Source organism: Aspergillus pseudoviridinutans (assembly GCF_018340605.1).
Source record: "Aspergillus pseudoviridinutans IFM 55266 DNA, scaffold_6, whole genome shotgun sequence".
NCBI classification, from domain to species: Eukaryota; Fungi; Ascomycota; class Eurotiomycetes; order Eurotiales; family Aspergillaceae; genus Aspergillus; species Aspergillus pseudoviridinutans.
Genome location: NW_025091286.1, coordinates 680,891 through 704,025, shown reverse-complemented (window position 1 = coordinate 704,025; position 23,135 = coordinate 680,891). Strand labels below are relative to the sequence as shown.

General features: G+C 50.2%; 8 protein-coding genes across 8 annotated transcripts; 3 read left to right on the top strand and 5 right to left on the bottom strand.

The window, feature by feature from the left end:
• Positions 1-520: 520 nt before the first annotated feature.
• Positions 521-1,766, bottom strand: Asppvi_008692 (glycoside hydrolase family 5 protein; the record flags this gene model as incomplete). Its single annotated transcript, XM_043304558.1, has 6 exons — positions 521-1,050; positions 1,102-1,199; positions 1,246-1,310; positions 1,362-1,514; positions 1,562-1,620; positions 1,673-1,766. 6 exons carry the CDS (start codon positions 1,764-1,766, stop codon positions 521-523), a joined length of 999 nt encoding a protein of 332 aa, XP_043160493.1.
• Positions 1,767-2,821: 1,055 nt separating this feature from the next.
• Positions 2,822-3,508, bottom strand: Asppvi_008691 (uncharacterized protein; the record flags this gene model as incomplete). Its single annotated transcript, XM_043304557.1, has 2 exons — positions 2,822-3,290; positions 3,321-3,508. 2 exons carry the CDS (start codon positions 3,506-3,508, stop codon positions 2,822-2,824), a joined length of 657 nt encoding a protein of 218 aa, XP_043160492.1.
• Positions 3,509-4,239: 731 nt separating this feature from the next.
• Asppvi_008690 (tRNA (34-2'-O)-methyltransferase regulator RTT10) lies at positions 4,240-7,823 on the bottom strand (the record flags this gene model as incomplete). The annotated part of the gene is made up of 3 exons (XM_043304556.1): positions 4,240-4,974; positions 5,022-7,751; positions 7,806-7,823. The coding sequence occupies 3 exons, from the start codon at positions 7,821-7,823 to the stop codon at positions 4,240-4,242; spliced, it is 3,483 nt and encodes a 1,160-aa protein (XP_043160491.1).
• Positions 7,824-8,249: 426 nt separating this feature from the next.
• Asppvi_008689 (ssDNA endodeoxyribonuclease RAD2) lies at positions 8,250-11,651 on the top strand (the record flags this gene model as incomplete). The annotated part of the gene is made up of 1 exon (XM_043304555.1): positions 8,250-11,651. One exon carries the CDS (start codon positions 8,250-8,252, stop codon positions 11,649-11,651), a length of 3,402 nt encoding a protein of 1,133 aa, XP_043160490.1.
• A 1,223-nt stretch (positions 11,652-12,874) lies between these two features.
• On the top strand, positions 12,875-14,082 carry Asppvi_008688 (Eisosome component PIL1/LSP1 family protein; the record flags this gene model as incomplete). Its single annotated transcript, XM_043304554.1, has 4 exons — positions 12,875-12,992; positions 13,057-13,190; positions 13,244-13,427; positions 13,481-14,082. The coding sequence occupies 4 exons, from the start codon at positions 12,875-12,877 to the stop codon at positions 14,080-14,082; spliced, it is 1,038 nt and encodes a 345-aa protein (XP_043160489.1).
• A 1,106-nt stretch (positions 14,083-15,188) lies between these two features.
• Asppvi_008687 (bZIP transcription factor) lies at positions 15,189-16,848 on the bottom strand (the record flags this gene model as incomplete). The annotated part of the gene is made up of 2 exons (XM_043304553.1): positions 15,189-15,751; positions 16,569-16,848. 2 exons carry the CDS (start codon positions 16,846-16,848, stop codon positions 15,189-15,191), a joined length of 843 nt encoding a protein of 280 aa, XP_043160488.1.
• A 2,155-nt stretch (positions 16,849-19,003) lies between these two features.
• Positions 19,004-21,283, bottom strand: Asppvi_008686 (chaperonin-containing T-complex subunit CCT5; the record flags this gene model as incomplete). Its single annotated transcript, XM_043304552.1, has 11 exons — positions 19,004-19,048; positions 19,105-19,193; positions 19,250-19,430; positions 19,486-19,623; positions 19,679-20,327; positions 20,397-20,686; positions 20,752-20,835; positions 20,889-20,982; positions 21,081-21,129; positions 21,192-21,209; positions 21,274-21,283. The coding sequence occupies 11 exons, from the start codon at positions 21,281-21,283 to the stop codon at positions 19,004-19,006; spliced, it is 1,647 nt and encodes a 548-aa protein (XP_043160487.1).
• A 438-nt stretch (positions 21,284-21,721) lies between these two features.
• Asppvi_008685 (chromo domain-containing protein) lies at positions 21,722-22,626 on the top strand (the record flags this gene model as incomplete). The annotated part of the gene is made up of 5 exons (XM_043304551.1): positions 21,722-21,728; positions 21,789-21,924; positions 21,978-22,020; positions 22,115-22,194; positions 22,251-22,626. The coding sequence occupies 5 exons, from the start codon at positions 21,722-21,724 to the stop codon at positions 22,624-22,626; spliced, it is 642 nt and encodes a 213-aa protein (XP_043160486.1).
• Between the last annotated feature and the right edge of the window lie 509 nt (positions 22,627-23,135).

Below are 23,135 nucleotides of genomic sequence, written 5' to 3'. Positions count from 1 at the left end.
AGGAAGGATGAACCTTGATTAGGCTCCTCCATTTCAGTCTTGGCACATATGCATACGGAGTAGTAGTAAGTAGATGAGGTTGATGAAACGCAACTGACTACGCCTCAATTTAGGCACCTAATTATCGACACTACAGACCAGCTTCTTGAGATTAAACTCAGACAGTGTCTTGGTTTAGCCTGGAGCTATTCCATCACAGGAAAAAAGATACAATTAAGGTAGTGGCTGTGAAGTCCGCTAGTGTCGTACTGTGGGCCTGGATACATAGCGGACATAGGACGTGCCACTAGGTTGGGTCTCGCTTCAACAACAATAATACACTAGTGATATCAGACGATCAGTGGCTATCAGAGGATACTAGGGAACGCGCGACTAGCGAATCTAGATTCGTAATCGTTGATATCGAGACGATCCATGCGCCGTTCGATCTCTCTTTCAATACTATGTACAGTGCTTGATTCCTCAACTCACGCCCTAGCAACCGTCCTGACTATACAGACGTGCCTATTCAACTCTCTGGTCAATGCAGATAGGGCTTCAAGATGTCCAACATGCCCACATAAGCCGCACCGCTCGGAGGCTCCATGTTGAACATATAGTTTCCCCACCAGGGACCAGCCGCCCACCAGAGGGCTCCCTTCCACACATCCGTGTTCTGAGCCAAGTACTCCAGCATTCCTGAAATAGCAGTCCGGCACTGATCATTGACGCCACCAGCGAATTCACCGATGATGCCAACCTTACCGTTATCCTTAAGCCACTTCGTGGCGGCTGTGACGCGTTCTTTACCAATTGTGGTAGACACGCAGGTAGCCGAGGTGCCTGAGCCGTCCGAGTCGAGATACTGGTGCATCTCATAGACGATCTTATGCTGGGGATCGGTCAGAGCCTTCAGGTTGTCATTGACGTCAACCCAGGTCCAGGCGCCGGTGTAGGAGTTGCCCTCCACGAAGATGTATTGCGAGGTGGCACCCGCGGCGCGGATACCGTTGATGGCGGCCTGGTTGAGATTCAGAACCAGCGTCTGGTCCATGTCGTGATACTCGTTGTCTAGCATGTCGGATCAGTGAAGCCCAGAAGAACCAGTTGAGTTAGCCCTACTAGTATCGAAGATGACCAGATTGTTGGACTTGAACTTCCCGGCCAGATTCTTCCAGAATGTCTTGAAGTCGTCGGTGCTGGAGATAATCTGGCCATTGCTGAGTGGTGTCAGATCAAGTACGCAACAAATCAGGCATTACTCACTATCTGCCATAGTTGTGCGGGTCCAAAATGGCATAAGATCCGGCCTTTGTGACGTCGTTCACAACCTGGACGAGTCAGCCTGATGCAGTCCTACCTTGCTGCTGATTCCAACTTACCGAAGTAAGATTGGCCAGGTACTCCTCATTGTAGGAGCCTGTCATAGAGCTTGGCACCAGTCTCTCCATGAGAAATTGAATCCGGAAGATGTTCATGCCCTTTCCGATCAATGTGCTGATTGTGGAAGGGTCGGGGAAGATGAACTCTTTTCCCTTGAGGTAGTTAGCAGCCGTATATTTCTCTTAAAATCACAACATACATAAGAGCCGGGGATAGTGTTTTGGCCAAACTCGGCTCCAGACTCATTGCTTCCGAACCCTGCAGCATGTCAGCATCCCTTTAACCCAACGTTACCAATCAGGGAACCAACATTGGAAAACTGAAGCTCTCTTCTGCTCCTTTGCAGGAGCAGCCACCGCGGAGCCTGCCGCAGCAGCAATGAGCACAAGGTTACCGAACTTCATGGTAGCCAGAAGAGAATGTTCTCTAGAAATAAAAAGATCAAGATAAGGAACGACTCAAAAGGAACGACTCAAGCTTGACTTGGTTGCCAGGATTCGAACGAGGGGACAAGACCTGCTATATATTGTTTGGCAAGCTGGGCCAGGCTAGCTGGCCTGAGCTCTGAGACTCCTCTGCCCGACATTATTTGTTAGGATCGCGAGTCAGACCCCCGAAGGATTCTCCACGGCATCAGAATGAAACTCAATGGTCCTTCATCAGTCAATTATCGGGTTCTCGGACCGTCGCACAAACTGCAAAACTTCAGATCATATTCCGGTTGGAAAAAAGCCAACAGCATATTGCAGCGTTGCAGACTGCGAATCCAGTATTGATCAACGAGAAGCTGCCAAGCAAGTCAGAAATCGAAGCAAGAGCTGGGGGATGATGCCAAAAGCTTGGAACTAAAGAGTGGAGCGTACATGGCTGCTACAGCATAGTGGATCCAGGAACCCCATGCGGAACCTTGTCCATGATAATCCCACGATTCAGATATTGTCTTGGCGACCCTGAAACAAGACGGGGATTGATTTCTTTGACGAGACGAGGAGAGAGAGACATGCGGCAGTGATCGTCGCATCAATTGTTCCGGGTAAAGGACAAAATGGAACATCTCCTCAATCATGCCCGTGGCATTCTGGGAAAGAGATTGACATTCTGGTATACAGAAGCTATTGTTCAGCAACCTTGAATATATGTGTATAATCATAAAGTTCTTAAAGTGGAGCTCAATTGTTCGTGCGCCGGGCTTGATTATTGTTGGTCCCGGTTTGACATAAAATATGTACATAGTAGCTAGTCGGGGTAGGCATTTCCCAAAAACGGATTGCTCAAACAAACAAGAAAGTAATTGAAACCATTTCAGTATTCTGATTGTTGGGCAACAACTTGACAATGTCATTGACTTTCGGTTAACAACTACGTTCAACATTGACGTGTTGGTACCTAGTCATGGTCTGTCGCATACCAAACTGCAAAGACTGACAAAGCTAGGTTATACCATCGTGCTGCTCTAGAGTCACCATGCACCAAGGGGCACCAGACTAGCCTTCGTATCCTCAGCCTGGCGCTGATGATACTTCGTCCCAGGATGGTAATCGTTCCACCAGTCGCTAGACTTGAACCTCTCCACCATGGCCGCGAGCTGCTGATTATAGACAGCTAGATAAGCCGCCGAGAGTTCAACTGCCCAGTCGCCCTGCTTGATGAACATGGGCGTCCGGCTTGTCGGGGGAACATTGATAGAGAGGTATTTGCGTCCCCAGGAGCTGTAAATGTCCCCTACGAGGTCTTCAAGTCGACCGATCAGCTGTGGAACGAATGTTGAAGCGTTTGTTCGGTAGTATGCACTCCCAATACTATTCTCAAGTAAACATCCCACGTCAGTCCAGACAGGGGCGAAAGTGAAGCGCCGCGTACTCATTGATCCCAATCCGAAATGCAAAACAGCATCCTCAGACGTCCACGGTGCAGAAGCCCGCTTGCTGCTATAAGTCGCATCAAACGTCCTCACTTACCCAACAAGATCGTTTGCAGTGCTCCCAACAAGCGAGCCACCGATGATTGCGCCTCCAACCGCGAGATCGCAGCTCAGGACAAGAGACGGGTACTCTGCGGTTGTCAGATATCCGACCCAATTCACGCCTCCTGCCGTTGTTCCAGTACCTGGCTTCATATGAGTAGGGATCTCTGGGATCAAAACCATGGAGTACTCACTCAAGGTATGATTGCTCATGGGATTGGAGACAATGGTTGTTCACCAGACGCGCTGGAACCCACCAATCCAACATCATCCCTTGCGCCGCGTACCTTGGCCTCATCCGTAAGAGTCATATACATCTGTAAAACATCTCAAGGTCACAAGCCACCCCGTGGTATGATTATTTACCCTTTTATCCTGATTCTGCACATCAGCGACTCGGCGGACAACTCATCCCCGGTGAGAGGAGTCACGGACTATTAACCCCATATTGCTATGCATGAATGAAACTGCGGGGTAGAATATCCGACAACGAGGATATGGTAATGAAGCCATGACTATTACGATCATCATTACATTGTTCATCGCGTGTTAAGGCAGGTTTCAACTTGTGCCTTGGCTTGCAGAGATGAAACAGCACATTAGTCCCAGGGGAGTGGGCTATTCCACTTTGGTCACGGTGGAATGAGCAAGAACGAAGAAGAGACACAGATGTAAGAAATTGGGGAGTACATTCTTGCAGAACACGATGTCTGTTGTATCACTGAGCTCAGTGTTGATTCTATGCTGAGGAGGTGTATGGACATCGACGGACAGTGAGAACTGGCCGGCCGTCTAGGTATATGTACACGCAGTGAACCAGTTTCTGCTATACTTTCAAACAATTCAGATGCCAAATGCTGGGTTCTATAAGAATCAGCCATTACGTCGTAACCTGATGGAGCGTGAAGGTGGCGCTAGTAGAGCTGTAAGCTTAACAGCTCCATTCCGACGCCGCACACCAGCAACTTCGTCCCTGACTCGTCATGGATCAAGTCCAAAGACGATATATCAGCAACGGCGCTGTACTGATCGACTAAATTACCGACTTGGATGGCTTCCGGCCCGCTCTGCATGGCATCAACCTCCGCCCACCAGACCTTGACCCGATGATCGTTGCCCGAGGAGGCGAAAACAACTTGCGTTTTGCTCTGGCTGTCTGACGGCCGCTGTTCAAGTATCTTGACGGTGGTGACGGAGGCAGCGTGTGCGTCTGGGATCGTGATCGTGCACACATCATTGCCTGCATCTGCGTCGGAGAAGTCTACTGATAGTAGAGAAAGTGTGAGCGCATTGTCATCGCCTCCAGCGAGAACCAGTGATGTTGTCGCCGATATACGGGCCATTTCCAGGGATTTGATACTGTTCGAGTGAATTTGGTAGCGATTCTCGCATGCAATGTTTGGTGGAGAAATAGATAGCGTCTCCAATGGTTGCTTCAAGCGCAAAGTCGACGCCGATATCAAGTAGTAAGGCTCTAGAACAGGACTCAAGTGCCATAATGTAAAGTGTCCGTCCGTAGATGCRGTAATGAGCCCGATCGAAGAGCCCTCTACGAGGAACTGTACTTGCGTGAGGCAATTGCTTGTGTAGGCGCCTCGTGCTAGGAGGGTAAAGCGGCCCCCATCGACCAAGGAGGAATAATGGAAGATCTATAATATTAGCAAAAATGGGTAAACTGACGAGAGAAGAAGTTTACCTTGATCGTGGAGTTTGACAATGTCAGGCAAATAAGGAAGCCACCATCAGCGTCTTCTGTCACGTCCAGCACGTCGAAGCTCGTCACTCGCAGCTCGGATGCCGGGTCATCCTTGGGACTAGAGGCTGCGAGAACAGTTGCCAGACCAAACGAGGGAATCTGCCGGAACTTCCAGACAAACAGCTCCTCGAACCCGGCGCTCGAGAAAAGCGTTTTTCCGTCTGTGGACCAGGTAACTTGCTGCACTCCAGCAGTATGGTCTCTAAGAACACGTAGGCACCTGAGTGAGCCCCATGAAGTCTCGTTGAGTTCATGAAGAGGCGCAAAAATGCGTAAATGGGTATCTTCTGCTCCAGTGGCGATGAGAGTCTCCCGCTCGGGCGTGGAAGGAGATACCTCCATCGACTTGATTTCTCTGCCGTGGCCGCCGGCACGTAAGGTACGGTTTATTCCGGCCTGTATGCGAAGAGCATTGAACCCTGATTGTGTCCAGAGGAGTATTCCAGCCCCGGGAGTCTCATGACTCGGGTGGAAGTCCCACATTCGACGTGCTCCGCCGCAGTCGACTCGGGCCACCGCAGTTTGAGTCGTTTCATTCCAAAGAATAAATTCAGTGCTCTGGAATCCATAAAGCATAAAGTCTCGTGATTTTAGGTCGACATAGATTCCCTCAACGTTCAAGTGCACGGCAGGGGAGGAACGATGGATTGTACGGAGGCGAACATCCGCCCCTACCACTTCCTCCAGCTGATGGATGCAGTAATCGCCATCTCGGCCACAGGTCATGAAATAGTCCGATGAAAGTTCCGCCTCTTCGAACAAAGATGAGAACTGGATGATCTGATTAACGCCCTCTCGACCATGGACTCTCAGAGCGCAAATGATCGGCTGCAGAGATGCTCCAGTTTCTGCAAGTCTGTAAACCAGGAGTGCGCCGCTTTTGATCCCAAAGGCCAAATACTGGCTAGAGATCCAGGAGGCGCAGGTTACTTCCATCCCATGAGGTAAAGACAATTCTGTCTTGACAATTTTAGGCTCGGCATTCGCTTGGATGGTGACCTGAAAGAGATCTGCTTTTCTGAGTGTTGCGTAGGATGTGGCGAAAGTGAGGGTCGTAGAGGCTTCTGATGCGTCATTATCATACTCAAGGAAGTACAACTGCAGAGGTCTGCCATCCGCTTGCACAATTTGGTTCAACAACCCAGTGCCGTGCGTGTAGAGTCGAATCAAACCGCGTGCATTGCCAAGAAGAGCCACTCCTTTCTGTGGTAGACTAGAAACTACTGAGAAAGACCGGAGGTCTTCCTCGACATGCAGAGTTTCCTTGAAGATGAGTTGTCCTTTACCAGTGTCTGTCCGTATCGAACAAAGCTGGATCTCACCTTGGAGAGTAGTCGCAACGAACAACTCCGGTGAGATAAATGCGAAGGCTTTGAACGACCTTTCTCTTGCAGGAACTGTGCTTTGAGAATCGCTTGAGACCGTAATGCGATTATCCCTATTCGGTAATAAGATCGACGCCGTATCATCTACGTCTATTTTGAAGCTCCTCACAGCGCCGTCTGCACCTCCAGTGTATATCGTGGTTTGTGTCCCGGAGCCGCACAAGTCGAGTGACCAGATATGTTTGCCGCTGTGGAGATGAGGAGACGATAACTGAGTCAGTTTGAATTCGGTCTTCTGCGTTGACGACAGACTCCAACTCAGATCCCACAGGATACACTTCGCATCCTCACCACGAGACACAATGGCCAGTTTGTTCTGATTCCCCGCCCTGGCGAGCAAGAAATGAACACCCCAAATTCGTGCTGAATGCCCGAATGCCTTTGCAAGACATGACTCTGAACCAGATTTATCGTCAGTTGTTGCAATGGCACCAAACCCTGTGGTCCGAAGCTCGAAGCCATCTGTCGAGTAGGCAGAAGGATCATGACGGGATGCATGTTCGCAGTCCGTGATATCCCATACCCTGACAGTTCTATCGTCACTACAGCTAGCCAAAAGTCTTCCTGGTTGCCCTCCGGGCAAGGAGCAGACAGGAGGTGATATCTGAACCCCGAAAATAGAACCTTCGTGGCCAGTGAAAAAGTGATGGATGGAGCCAACTGCATTGAGCGCCAAGGGATTGCTCTCATCGTCGTCTACAAAACAAGACCAGACTATGATCTCGCCAAAGACGGTTCCCGCAGCAATTAAAATGTGAGAAGACGACAGCGAGATGGTGTCAGCGGAGAAAAGAATGGACTTGACACCCGTAACCAGTTGCTGTAGGTAAATTGTGTTGACAGAATGTGAATTTTCTACCACATGTAGACTGAGTACGGTGTTATGAGCCGTGACCACATAAGCTCGGTCTGCTCTGCTGCTCTGGTTGGGCGAACATCCAGCGAGAATCCAGTCTGGGGCCAAACATTCCGCAGTAACAGCTTGCAGAGAAACTTCCACATCTCCAGAAGCATCATTTCTAGCCAGGGACAAGTCAATGACCCTTAAGGAGCTTCCGCCCCACACCGCGAGTCGTGTGCATGGTTTCTCAGCTCCGTGCTGGTCTTGAGTAAGGAGAATGAATCCATGGATATTGTTTCTCCTGAAGGTTTTGAGCTTTGCCAGTAGCTGCCCACTCTGCTCTTTGACCACTTGACAATAAGGCCCTTGACCTTGAATAATGAGCCTTATGTCTCCCAAAACCAGCGCTTTTAGCGCAGTTACGGGGAGGCAGGCATCAATGTGCTGTGTTGTTGGTCAGCACTACGCTTGCAACGGCAAACCTGATATTCCACTAACCTCGAGCGAGGAATGCATTGATGTCACAGAAAGACATCAGTCTTATCTGCTACAAAATCTAATTCAAGAATCGCGCATTGATCAATGCTTCATTCGCCGACTTTCCCCCGCGCCGAGACAATTATTCAAAATTCCAGAATTTCTTATCGTAAGTGAGCTGATTATGTAAGACTCCCTTATCGGCAGTATATTCCTGAAGCGGGCTAATTACTCACGTGATATCGCGATCCTGGGAGTTTCATCAGGTGGCGACGCGAAGGAACTTGTCATCGAACAGCAATATCTTCAGCCGTTGCGACGTTGTTAGGCTTTTCGGCCTGCTCAGTGTGCAGGGATAACTGGCTGCATATAATGTAAATGCTCTCTGCGACTTTCACATCGGCCATGTTACCTTTTGTGCCGTATCATTCTTGGCAATAGTACCACTTCAGCTGTCTTGTCAGCATGGGTGTTACGGGCTTGTGGACAGTCGTCCAGCCATGCGCTCGGCCTATCAAGCTCGAGACGCTCAACAAAAAGCGTCTCGCAGTTGACGCGTCTATCTGGATATATCAATTCCTCAAAGCCGTACGAGACAAGGAGGGCAATGCTCTACGTAATTCCCATGTTGTTGGTTTCTTCCGTCGGATATGCAAGCTGCTGTACTTCGGCATCAAACCGGTGTTTGTTTTTGATGGTGGAGCACCCGTCTTGAAACGACAGACGATTGCCGGCAGGAAGAAGCGCCGGGAGGGCCGCAGAGAAGATGCGGTGAGAACTGCTGGGAAGCTGCTTGCAGTGCAGATGCAGCGATCCGCAGAAGAGGAAGCAGCCAGACAAAAAAATGCAGCTTCGAAACAGGATGAAGAGGAGGTGCCGGACAACCCGGTTTATGTTGAGGAAACCTACTTGACAGAGAAAGAGAAGCGGCAAGGCCGAGCGTTCAGGAAGAAGGATGCGTACCATCTTCCAGACTTGCACGTTTCGTTGGAGGAGATGGGAGCTCCAAACGACCCTCGCATTATGTCTCGCGCGGAGTTGGAAGAATATGCGAGGCAGTTTCACCAGGGCGAAGATATCAACCTTTACGACTTTTCCAAAATTGACTTTGACAGCCCCTTCTTCATCAGTCTACCTGCTACTGATCGGTACAATATTCTGAATGCTGCCAGGCTGAGAAGTCGTCTACGTATGGGCTACTCCAAGGAACAATTGGACAATATGTTCCCAGACCGCATGGCATTCTCGAAATTTCAGATTGAGCGTGTCAAGGAAAGGAACGATCTCACGCAGCGGCTGATGAATTTGAACGGTATGAACGGTGAAGAAGCCTTCTATAACTCAGGACAGCGAATCGCCGGCGAACGAGGAAGAGAATACGTCCTCGTCAAAGACAATGCAGTTGAGGGTGGCTGGGTGCTCGGTGTTGTAGGAAACAAAGGCGAAGGGCATGCTGATAGACCGATTGATGTGGACAGGTATGGCCAAGGGGAAGTGATTTTTGACCACGAAGAAGCTTCAGATGGGGATGATGGTGCATTCGAGGACGTTCCTATTGAGGGTCTCAACCGACTTCCCAAGCTTAATTTCCCTCAAAAAGACGCATTCGACGAATCGATTGAGAGGCAGATGAACGGTGTGCCCAGAAGGCGTGATTCGTTGTTCCAGGAGACCGAGGATAACTCCCTCTTTGTTGAAGGCGGTGACCTAGAAGGCGCTGGGGCTCATCAGCGCCATCACATCGATGACGTTCCTGGCGGCACCGTCGACAGTGAAGACGAAGATCTTCAAAGAGCAATCGCAATGTCTCTGGAGCCCTCCGCTTCTCGTGTCGAAGTAGACAAAGACATGCCAGATATCCCACTTAACCGCAACGACGTGCCTGCTACGCCGCCGAAGGAGACTTTGGCTGGTATTGAAGAGAGTGACGATGACGAGATGGACTTTGCCGCTGCATTGGCACAGTCCCGCAGGACAAAACGGAAGCCTTCCAGTTCAGGTCCCCGTCCAGTCATGGACAATCCATTCGAGGGTCCACTTCCTTTTGAATCTATCAGATTGAAACCTTCCAAGGTGGAAAAGCCTTCACCTGAGGAGCTTGACGAGGACGCCGGTGGGTTTGAAAAAGAGACCGCTAAGAAGGAGGAAAGCTTGCCGTTGCCACCTTGGTTTTCGGGGGAGCAGCTGAATGAAGAATTCGCCGTCGACAAAATTGACAACACCTCCTTGGAAGCTTATCGGGATAGAGCGATGACCCCAGACCATCTCTTCCTGAAAGAACATCGATCTCCAGATGTGATAGATGTGGATAAGATGCCGGGATCGAGGGAAGTAATCGATCTAGAAGCTGAACCGAAGACGGAGGAACTCGATACTTCAGTGCCTTCAAGCATAGAAGCCGCGCAAATACAGTTGGACGATGTTGCAGTACCATCGGTCTCCGACAGAGATAAGGCAATAGAAGAAGCGACGTTTGAACGGGAACCTATAGATGAGGAATCCCCCTCCAACGAGGCCAAAAAGAAAGTTGCACATGACTTACCATCCCCTGAACCCGAGTTCGAAGATGTTACCATACGGGCAGACGCAAGACCAACAGAGATCACGGTGACCGGAAACGAGCCTCAGACCTTTGCCGAGAGTGACCAAGCAAATGGGGTTGTAGAGGATGACGAAGACTTTTCCGACCCAGAAGATGAAGAGTTGATGCGACAACTTGCGGCTGAAGGCGAAGAGCACGTCCGATTCGCTGCCACACTGAACAACGGTGCGCAACAAAGCAGCACGTTTGACTATGAGCAGGAGCTCAAGCAGTTGCGATCCCAGCAGAAAAAGGACCGTCGAGATGCAGACGAGGTGACGCAGGTGATGATCATCGAGTGTCAGCAGCTCTTGAGCCTTTTTGGCTTGCCGTATATTACAGCGCCTATGGAAGCCGAAGCTCAATGCGCCGAATTGGTCTCGCTAGGCCTGGTCGACGGGATCATCACCGACGACAGCGACATTTTTCTCTTTGGTGGCACTCGCGTTTACAAGAACATGTTCAACCAAGGCAAGTTCGTGGAGTGCTATCTCACCTCAGACATGGAAAAAGAATATGCTCTCCATCGGCGAAAGCTCATCAGCCTCGCGCACCTTCTTGGCAGCGACTACACGGAAGGGATCAGTGGCATCGGGCCGGTGACGGCGTTGGAGATTCTCACCGAGTTCTCCAGCCTAGAGGAGTTTCGTGACTGGTGGACGCAGATCCAGACGGGGATGTACGTCCCCGAGACGCACACAGCTTTCTACAAAAAGTTCAGAAAGACTGCGACCAAGATCTTCATACCTCCTTCGTTCCCCGATCCGCAAGTAGATAAGGCGTACCTCGAGCCCCAGGTCGATTCCGATCCGTCTCCATTCCAATGGGGCGTTCCCGATCTACATGGACTGCGGAATTTCCTTATGACCACGATTGGATGGAGCCAGGAACGCACTGACGAGGTTCTTTTACCAGTCATCCGCGACATGAATCGCAGAGAACAAGAGGGCACTCAGTCCAACATCACCAACTTCTTCAGTGGCCCTCAAGGAGCCGGTGCATTCGCGCCTCGCGTGCGTTCGGCAGGCCAAAGCAGAATGGAGAAGGCATTCAGTCGTCTACGGCAGGAAGCTGGAGCGGAGACTCATCAGTCTACGTCTACAGGAGAGACAGATACTGGTGCAGATGGCTCTACAGATGATCAAACAACCTCCAGAAACAGTCAACAGAAAGCCAACGGAAGGAAGAGAGCGCAAGCTAAAGATACGGTCACATTTTCTGCTGATGCTGACGGGGTGGGTATGACGCCGAAGAAACGAAAGACACGACGGTCAACGAACAAGTAGATATGGCTGCCTACTGCCCCGGTGGTGCAGAAGACCCACTGTTCGTCATGAAGTTGCAGATTGGAAGATCAACGCGGCCAAGGATCCTGAGAGATCTGAGCGATCCGAATGCGGCGGGGTCGATCACCCGAGGCATCAATCTGTATCATTGGATTTGTCTCAGATTCAGATGAACATAACCCAATAATATATGTAAATATCAATTGTAGCAGTCTGATCTACACCGTGCACGATGGATTCCGCAGTTATCGTTTACTACTAAGACATGCATGAGCTGCTTCTACAAAATGTCCCTGACCCAGATGAAATGAGGAGGAACAATACCATCATCATCATCAGACCACTGTAGATAGTCATGACATGGTTGCGTTGGACAACCCCGTCTGTACTGCCAATTGCCCATCCTTTTGCCCTGGTCGATGACATCAGCAAATCGCGGACTTCTCTTATCGATGACGTCGCTGATTTTCTGCCGTCGGCTATCGCTGACCAAGGCAAACTTCACAGGGTATGACCGCGTGAGCGGCCGTGTTCAATGTATCTACTCATTGTGGCACGGATGTATGTAGTTACAATGCCCTTTAAACTGCTGATTCGTCAATTCGGCTAGCGAAAATTCTATCCATTAAGCTCGTCATTCTGATCCCTTCACCTTTGGTTCGAGTAGTAGCTAGCTTCACAGGTTACTTGGGGCAGCCCCCATACAAGCGCCGAATCGGGTTTAGCGACCCTCGATCGCGACGTCACTTCTCGTCCATCACGGAGAAAGCTTCTAAGCTCCTCCTCCTGCAGCACACGAGCTGCTCATCGCCTCCCTTGATTAAATCTCGATTTACTTATCGAACAGGAGGGATCCATCTCTCTGGAGACAAGAGGATAGGAAGACGAAGACATTTCGGTCCCCAAAAGTTAATCGAAGAATCATCAGTTGATTACTACCTCTCCCTCTCCCTCTTAAACTTAACTCTCTACCTTTCCGTCACCTACGCTGTTCTCGATCCGGTTGCCATCCCCCTTTCCATTGAACTTGTCTTCCTTTCCGTGGCATCCCGCTGTGCCTTTGTACCACGTCATTCGTGCGCAAAAGAAAAATCTTTGAAGTGAACCGCACCGCTCCGTTTTGAACTTACCTCTACTTTATTACCCCTCCTCGCTGTATATCCTCATTTTGTTCGACTCCTTCTACCTCTTCAGTCTCTCGCTGTCAAAAAGTATCATCCACCATGCATCGCACGTACTCTATGCGCCAGACGCGCGTTCCCACGGCGTCGCAGATTGAGAACCCTCCTCCGCCATTGTCGTCTACCAAGACCAACAGATGGCTCGGGAAAGGTGGACTGGGTGGGTTGATCCATGCAGTCAGACTCCTTGGAGGTAATAGTTTTACTAACATTTGTGGTAACAGGCCATGCCTTCCGCAAGAATGCCGCCGGTGCCTTTGGACCTGATCTCGCTAGGAAGCTCTCTCAGCTGGTTAAGATGGAGAAGAACGTCATGCGTAGCATGGAATTGGTCGCTAGAGAGCGTATGGAAGCTGCTGTATGTCGTCGGCCTACGCACATGTCTTTGAAATGCTGACTCGGGTGTCCTAGCAACAACTCTCCATCTGGGGCGAAAACTGCGATGAAGATGTCTCTGATGTGACAGACAAGCTTGGTGTCCTGCTCTACGAGATCGGAGAGCTCGAAGATCTTTTTGTCGATCGTTACGATCAATACCGTGTCACTATCAAGAGCATTCGGAACATTGAAGCTTCCGTTCAGCCTAGCCGGGACCGTAAGTTGGTCTTTTCTGCAATCCAAAAGAATCCCGTATTTACATTTCAATAGGCAAGCAGAAGATCACCGATGAGATTGCCAAGCTGAAGTACAAGGACCCTAGCTCTCCTCGCATCGTCGTCCTCGAGCAGGAGCTGGTTCGGGCGGAGGCCGAATCCCTGGTGGCTGAGGCGCAGCTCTCCAACATCACCCGGGAGAAGCTCAAGGCAGCGTTCCAATACCAGTTCGATGCGCTTCGCGAACATTGCGAGAAGGTCGCTATCATCGCCGGATACGGCAAGCACCTCCTGGACCTCGTTGATGACACCCCCGTAACTCCGGGCGAGACTCGCCAGGCCTACGACGGCTACGAGGCCAGCAAAGCCATCATCCAGGACTGCGAAGAGGCTCTCACCAACTGGGTCCAGTCCAAGGCGGCCGTTAAGCCCAGCCTGTCGACGCGGTCCCGCTCGCTGTCTCAGCGCGCCCGCGAGAAGAACCGCGAGGGTCTCGACCTGTCCGAGCAGGACCAGCCCATGAGAGGTGATCGGGACTCGTGGGTCCCCGCCGGCCAGCACCCAAGCTATGGGGAAGAGGGCGAGGAAGCCTCCAGCACCGTGGACGTCGAGACCCGGGGCCGAGAAGAGACGAGAGAGGCGGTCGCTGCTGCCTAGAGAGGCGCAGATGAGACAGTGTATCAAAAAGAAAAGCAGAAGCTAACGGCGCTTGTAATGGCGAAACCAAACCCGGTTGTCTATCACCTCTGCTCTTGGGTCTCTGTAGTATAATCCCCTTGCTTTCGTCCTTGATGTTTTTTTTTTTTTTTTTTTTTTTTTGCTTTTTCTCCATATACTCCAGTTCGCAGCTCGCTCGGTGACGCTTGACTCTCTGGGATTCTGTCCTCGTTTTCTAATGTCTTGTTTCATCTGTTTTATCTACGACCTACGAGGTTACCTCTTACTCCTTAATACTTAACTTTGGAAGACGCTCATCCTTTGTCCCATCACTTGTTGGTGTTCAGATGCTGCGCTTTCGACCCGGAACCGATCATGATGTCATGGTTAGGTTCTAATACAACTTCACAAGCAATTGTCAAGGTCGGCTTGTAAAAGGCACCAGCATCTATAAGTCTGATGCGGATATATGTGATATAGTCTGGCTGTTGATTCGGGTTCTAATTTATAATGTAATATTACAATAATTATTCCTGCCGTTGATTGCTTTCTGAGAGAAGGATTGTACTTAACTTTAGGAGGAATGACATAGGGAGTAATCAAGCGGTTTATATATGTACCTCGGTAGCTGACTGAGCCAATAACATGCATATGATTCAGTTTCAGTCAGCCGCAAGTATGTCCACGCTTGTACGTAGCGGTCAATTTTACGAAATGTGCACATTCAACTCCGTTGAATATTTGGCAGTGATGGCGGATACGAGACTGAGAGTTATAGGCCTGCTCTCTCCCTACAGCCTGATCCTCCCGAAAACCCATTAACACCGACAATAAACCTGGTTGGATCGCAGATTGAAAAGTGAAAGGAAATCAATGAGACACACAAGATGAAAGATGAGAGACAGACAGAGAAATGGAAGGTCGTTACATCGTCATGTGACACCATCCCTGTGGTTGGACAGAGAGGAGCAATCAGAAGACAGGAAATGCAAAGAACCGAGTCAAGATGTGGAAAGATGCAAATGAAATGAAATMCCATGGATGCTTCCATCCGAAAAAAGAGGTGATTGCGTGACGAGGAAGGAGAGTACTCTTTTCTTTGGTGCTCAATTATCAGTTCCCACGCCCTTCTTTTTTGGCTGGATATGTTTCTGCCCGCTTCCCGTCAGCCCATTACTCTTGCCGTTCAGGGCCGTGCTATCTGTCGGGGGCGGAGCCATGCGGCCAGCCGAGGCGTCGTGTTTCTCGGTCAGGAGGTTCTTCAGCCATCGGTTCTCCATCTCCAGCTGCGCTACGCGGGCCTCGAGCGAGGCGTTCTTCTCGGTCGTCTCTCGAACGGTCCGTTCGAGGGTCTGCTCGCGTTGCTTTTTCTTCATGCGGAACCGGGCGCTGGCAGCGGTGTTCCGACGCCGGCGATCCTCTTCGGCGGCGCGGCGCATTTCCTCTTCTTGACCCAATGCGGAGGCGATGGATTCGCCGGCGACGGGTGTGCTGTACTTGATGTTGCCGAGCTGCCCGTTGGGTGGTGAAATCGACGAGGAGACATCCGACGGTGTCATGGCCCCAGGGGGGTGGCCGAGTTCATCACCACTATAGATGGGCGGATAGATCGGATGAGCTGGATACGACAGCATCTGGTCTGGCAGCGAGTAGTTGATGGATTTGTCCCCTGGTTGTATGCAGTATGAGTACAAAAGCGTGACCAGACCAAAAAGCAGAGAAGCCTAACTGCGTGAGGGTTGATCACGATGACAGGAGGAACCGGACATGATGGTGACAAGCAATATCAGAAGGGGAGGCATCGACGTTAAGGCATCAGATCCCTGAGATCGACGCGGTGACAATGAGGGAAGAAGACAGTAAAGCGCGGATAAGCGTCCATCAGGGATTGGGGTGCAGACGGTGTCATTGGTGCAACGGATTGCGTGATCATCGTCGAGTAGGATGCGGCCCAGCGGCCCTCTCGAGAGAAACGGCGGACAATTGGGGTCGACAGGGACATAGGAAATGGAAACAAGTTGGACAACACACGAAGAGGAAAAAGAAAAGAGAGGAATAGAACGCTGTGAATATGAGGTTCAACTGGCCATCAGGTCTGCACTCCCGGTTTCGTAGCGTGCACTCAACACGGGCACTTCCCCATGAGGCGCACCCAAGCGGCGCACGCACACTAACCCTCCAGCCCGGTTGAGCAAGCACAAGACAAAGTCAAATTAATGAAGGAGCAGACAAGGGGGAAGACCAGAGAAACCAGTCAGGGTACGAAGCTTTCTTTTTCGGCCAGAAAACAATCAATGGCAGAAGCAAGGTTGAGCAGTAGCCCTGTGCAAATCCGCATGACCAGCAAATCACATAGGGAAACGAACCAAAAGACAAGAAGATGGCGCAACCAATGCAACTCTCAGGCTCATCCGCCGAGACAGGGCTGCAGTAGATACATAGGACATGGGTAGGTACAATAGAGATACAAAAAGTTCAGGACTTACCACGATACGGGTAACCTCTCACATCGATGGGACTGCGTTCGTCCTCAATGCTATCGTATGAACTCACGGAGATTCCTCCCATTCCTTCAGTCTGATCATACTCCACATTCAAATTCTGGAGCGACGCCAGGGCTGCGGAATCGGCATCAAAGGAATAATGTCGAGACTTCGCCACGGCTGGATCGTGTCGAGAGAGCAAGAAGTTGAAGTTCTCCAGTCTCTCGTAGTTTGAAGCAGCCACTTGACGAGCAAGAGATTGCTGACGCTGCTCGTCAGACATCTTGGGGGATACTTTTGTTCTTGGCCCTGGCCCTCTTTTTTTCCTTGGACGTTCTTTTCTTTTGCTCCTTTGGGAATTCTTTCTTTTTTCGATTTTTTACCTTCAATTTTTGCCAAATTGAGTGAAGCAAAGAACAAGGGAGCAGATTAGATTATGACAGATATAGTCTACCCAGAAGAATGTCATGCGCCTCCCCAGAGATCAGCTGAAGAGGGGAAAGCTCAGAAAATGTGGGAGGATATTTTGACAAAGGAGCCCACGAATGATCGAGGTCGAAGATTGGACGATCGGTGGTGAGTTAAGGTATCTTGGTATGCGGCAATCACACGGCTTTTTGTAAGGATAAAATTAATGCTTCCCACTTAATCATTGCGTTCGCATAACGCGGGAGATGCAGCCACGTACACAAACGGCAAATGGGTTGAGCAACGGGAAGAAAAAAAGACTGGATACTGATGATGACGATGATGCGACTGGGGATGGGATGAGGAGAGTAACTAAGTTAAGGTAAGACACCGGATGAAGAGGAAGGTGGCCCTTCGCTTGGATTGTGCTGGAGCTGTGTGTCTATCAACTATCTCCAAGACTGGCTGGTTTCTAACCAGGTAACTAAGTCGATAATCTGAGTAATCATCCACAACGGCTCATCTCAATAGCGAGATGTCGTTGCTCCCAGGGGATCGTCTCAGCCTTCTTGGGGCTAGCCGATGATCTGATAGAATGGAGAAATGTCGTGATCGGCAACGCTGATTCGTCCGTGGCCAGGTACCTCGGAAATCAGGATAGTCGCGCTGGCGAGATGATTTGACTGGAAAAGAGGATCAGGAGAGGATGAATGGACCAGGAATTTGATGACGAATGATTCTTAAAGATAGACGTTGAAGCGGAATAACAGGATGGGCTGTCGAGTACGTATATAAATCAGAAGCGAAGTGTTTCGTCCAGTTCCATGTGTAACCGATTGTGCCTAGGTAGCTACCTACTACCTATCTTAGAGCTGACGGAGTCTGGAGTTGGAGCTCTCCAGCTGTCGTCCAATGAGCGAAGATTCAGGAGACCAACCGGAAATGCCAGCAATCGGGACTTGAAATAATGAAGGTACCTTTGTCTACTTAGTGTTCCCATTATTATCATTATTATTATTTCAACTACTGTTCGGATGGGTCTGAGATTCAGTCAATCTCCACCCAAAAGACCATCCCATCTTGCAGCGGGACAGAAAAGGAGATAATCATCCTGAGAAACGCGTTGCCCAATGACGTGGTCAGAAAGGCTGTCAAGCTGAAATTGAAAATCAAAAAAGATCAGGTAAACTGTGGAGAAATGGAGGATGGAGAGCCAGGTCTTGCCAGCGTTGCTACCACTATTGTCAGACTGCTGGAGGCTTGGTCTCTCCTGAATTCTATCATTGACTTTGTCCCTACGGAGTACTCCGCAGTATTACTATTTCCTGCTCTTCATCTTTCCCGCGCTTGTCCACCACAACGGGACTGGGAGACATCTAAGAAAGAACCAGTCAGCCACGATCGTGCGGAATATATACGTACCCTAGCACCCTCCAAGCTGGTCAATTCAGACTATCCCTCCTTTCTAGACCGCATCTTTGACAAAAGTCTCTCGCCGTGTTCCGAGCTCTTTTACTCCAAGGCTCCGATTTGCGAAGCTGTCGGACCCATGGGCTTGATTGCTGGTTGACGGTTTCACTACTGTGACCGTTGAATGATATGCTGTCTCTAGGCACGTATTCTGGAACGTTGTGACATGTCTTGTATCGAGGTATACGAGCAGGCTACAATTGTCACCCCCACTTGGGACAAGAGTGGCTCCTCAGATAGTGAGAGATCTCGCTACTTGGTAGATAGACCGTTACTAGCAAGCTTGAGTGACAACAGCCTGTCTTAGCTAGCTGTAAGGCCGAAAAATTTATGCTGCGCTTGGCCTCTGGTCAATGGCTACAACAATAATGAGGGCACAAGATGCGATCGACATCTGCATACCACAGTACAAATTGCTAGGTATGTGTCATCAGTTTCGTTCGTTTGGACATTTTTCTCTATGCATCCGCCATGTTCTACACTAGACATAGAATCACATAGGTACATTACCTCCCCGGCACGACCAGCCGGGAAAATTATGCTGGTTGATATCAAGAAATCTAAAACTCCTGGCTTTCATCACCGGCAATGATGACGTTGTTAATCTGTTCTCAGTCAGTCTGAGCACATGCGGCAGTTACACATGGGTCGGGATTCGTACCTTAAGAACCATGCGGCAGAGCTGAGTAGCGAGCAGAAGTTGCTGGCGCTTGCCGATCAGAGGATCAATGACAAAGTGCTCTTTCATATCTGTTGTACAAATGTAAGCATAGACCTTTGTGCCAATCAACACATCAAACCCATACCATTGTTGCCCGTCAACATGCAGTCGACACCCAGCCTGGAGTTCTTCTCCCTAACCTGGCGCGATTTTATCGCCGCAAGTGTCTCGATCGGGCTCAGACCCGAATTCTCGGCCAACGCCAAGGGCACCGCATCCAGCGCATCGGCAAACGCGCGCATAGCGTATTGCTCAATGCCGGGGCTCTGGAATTCCATGAGTCAGTTGCTGTATTGGAACATGGATTCCAAGATTACCTACCTTCACAGCAGCTTCCTCCACGGCGAGGGAGCAAGCAATTTCAGCAGCACCACCACCGTATACGACCCGGTTATCTCTGACTAGGTTTCGGACGACACAGAGAGCATCGTGTAGCGAGCGCTTGGCTTCATCAATGATCTAGGAGAGGGGTCAGTCATGTCTCTGTCTTCCGCACTGCACTAGTCCGACGAACCATCTTGTTACTTCCTCGTACGAAAATTGTAACGGCACGGCTGTTGGCACACTCTTCAATGACAAGCATCTTCTCCCGTGTGGTACCGAATGTCATCTCCCGCACGCGACCTGCAGTTCCCAGTTTCTCCGGGCTCAGGTCCTCAAAACGAGGGACAATCCGTCCATTCGTAGCAATGGCAATGAGTTCAATTTCGGGACCACCGACCCACCGGACGGCAGGAAGCTTGTTCTGGAGTAGAAGGTGGTTTGCCTCGTCGTCGAAACCCCACTGGCAGATTACCAGGTTGGCACCGGAGTCTTTCAAGTGCTGGATCATCTCTGTGAACTTCTCTCGTTCGTAGTCTTGAAGCTTCTTGAACTCTTCGACGGATGTGATGTCGAGCTTGTGCTTCGTCTTCGGCTTGGGAGGCTCGAACGGGCAGGTCAAGATCGCCAGCTTGGCATCTGTAACCTCGTCCGGCATCTGGGGGTGAGAGAAATCCTTATCCACAATAACACCTTTGACGAGGAGCGAGTCCTCCAGAGCACCGCCAACCTTTCCGTCTACCTTGATCAGTTCGAAATCGACATCCTTACGCTCGAGGTCCGCAACTGAAAGCACCGCATCGACGGCGATCTTGGCGAATTGGTCGTGAGATTTCGAGACACTAGATCAGAGTCAGTTATCAATTATCAATTATCCCAAATGTAAAGAAGTGGCGTCAATAAGTTCGCACATTTTGCTACCAAGACTGGTCTTCGCAACCTTGAGTAGATTCTCGGTATCGTCTTTGGTGAAAGGGATCTCGTCGCTGATCTCGTCAAGCTGAGCAACGGCAATCTCACAAGCCTGATCATATCCGTCTGCAATACGAATGGGGTGGATTCCCTTGTCAATCAGCTCGGCCGCCTGCTCGAGCATAGCCGCCGCCAGGACAACGACACCGGTTGTGCCGTCACCGATCTCCTCATCCTGAGACTTTGAGAGCTCGACCAGGAGCTTGGCAACGTTGTTTGTGATTTCCATCTATGGACAGTCGCAAGTCAGTGACACGCCGAGTCGATGATMGCCGAGGTGGTTGAAGAACGGACCTGGGAGAGGATAGTTGCGCCATCGTTGGTAACGGTGATATCACCGTCCGGGGAGATCAGAATCTTGTCAAGACCGCGGGGACCCTATAATCATTCTTAGATGCCGTTCCAATTCTCTCAAAACCTCCGGACCATACCAACGAAGTCTTCACGATGTTGGCGACGGTCTTGGCAGCGACAATGTGTGATTTCACGGCCTCGGTGCCGTGCTGCCTCTTCTTCTTTCCCTGACTAATGCGAGTAGGTTTTGTATCAGTGTCTGGTCGCAGCAAGAATTCATATTCGACAAAAGTCAAGACAAGCCAGGGTATGGGTCTCCCGCAACGTACTCTCGGACAACGATGAACGGCCGACCCTGTTCATCTTTCATAACAGAAGCTATTCTGGTTGTTAGTCACGACCCGGAGCGTAAGGAAGCCAGAAGCAGAAGTGAAATCGACCTTGAGACAAATCAAGTTCTAGATTACGGCAGCCAGGGTCAGTACATGTAGCGATTCTCGGTGAGGGGTATCAGGAACATACGCATCGCCATTTTGACGGTCTGCCAGCCGGCAGGATTTTGCAGCTTATAGTTTCAACGAAAGCACCCTGAGACCAAGGTGAGATAATTTTCAAAAGAGGGCCCTGGAACAAGCAACGATGAGGCGGGGGGAGGTTCAACGATCTGGACACAACCGGGTTCACTGATATTAAGGGCACTTTAGAATTTCTGGAAATGTCCCAGTCGGGCTAGTGAGCTGCTTTCCATATACGGTATAGCGTGTTTTAGTTGGACCACGCGCCTTTCTGCGCGACTCGTCATTTCGCAGAGAGCCCGAAGGGCATCTTGATACCCCAAGTCAGCCCCATTAAGATATATCTGGTCGCATCCCGTCATTGTCGCCCATCAATCCTATCCTTGGGGTCAGGGTCGCCCACCGTCGCCAAAACGTTTTCCAAACTTTTCAATCTAGCCAATCCTTTTAGGACAATGCCTCGTGAGTGATGGGTTGACTTGTGCGCCGGAACCCGGCATGTCCAGCTGACTTTGCCTGTAGCCCCCGTTGAGGATCTTTCGGACGACGAGTCCACTGGCGGATCTATCCCTTACAACAACGTTGAAAATAACAAGGATATCGCTGGCGACGCCAACGAGGAAGAGGAGGACGATGACGAGAATGAGGAAGAGGGGGTGTGAGTGCAGCGGCCGACTTGTCGAGCTGGCGCGCGATGCTCATATGTCACAGATACACCGTCGAAAAGATCATGGGTCATGAGTTCACAAAGGACGTATGTAACTCACCATCGCAATCCCTCCCCCGTCCACTACTTCCTTGTGGCCTCAATCAGCGCAATTGGCGATTCGGCGCTAATCAGCAGGTAGGGCAAACTTATGCTTCAAGTGAAGTGGCGTGACTACGACGACCCGGCAGATCAGACATTGGAACCAGAAGAGAACCTCTTGTAAGATATTCCTCGCCACTTCTCCCAAGCTCGAATCTGGTGCTCACAACCCCCAGGGAGGGCGCAAAGGAGATCCTAGATGAATACTTCAAAGCTCAAGGTGGTCGGCCGGAGAAACCAGTTGCTGTCCGAAAGCGAAAGTCAATGGGAAGCGTTAAGGCGGAGTCTGAAACACCAGCAGAGCCTAAGCGACGCAGAAAGTCTAGGGCCAATGCAGATACCAGCACAGAGACGCCAGAGGCAAGTGATGTACCCGATTGGGTGCCTCGATCAAAGAGCTGGGAGAAAGACGTCGCTAAAGTTGATACCATCATTCGCGACCCCAAAACGAACTCATTGATCGCGTTTCTGAAATTTACCAATAACAAAACAGCCAAAGTCTCCATTGAAACATGCTACGAAAAATGCCCAAGACAGGCAAGTTCTGCTTGATGACTGGTAATTCTTGAGCGCACGCTAACTATACGGCAGATGCTGAAGTTCTACGAGCAACATCTGTGCGTAATTTCTCATTACCTTCCTAGGTATCAGCTTCTGACTTTGCTTTAGGGTCTTCAAAGACGCTTGAAATTTCGGTTCCATGATTTACAAGGGCACGCCTGGGGTTTGCTTTTCGTCGTTCAGGTCTCAACGGTGTTTCATTGAGAAGGTTTCTTTGACGCATAATGTAAAACGGTCACAGCGCATCGCGGGTTGCTTACCGGAGTTACTGGCCTTCAGCTATGGTTTTTGATTTTGTAAGATATATCCCCTTGGATGCGGTCGCGCAATTCAGCAATACTCTCATAAAAAATAGGGACAAAGCCAGGAGACCATATTGGAAGAGCGGGGGCCTATAAGTTTCCCACTCATGCCGCTTTTTTCAACCATTATTGGTAAATTAGTTCGTAATTCATGCGACAGTGTTATCATCTCTCGCTTGCATAATTATTGCAGCCTTT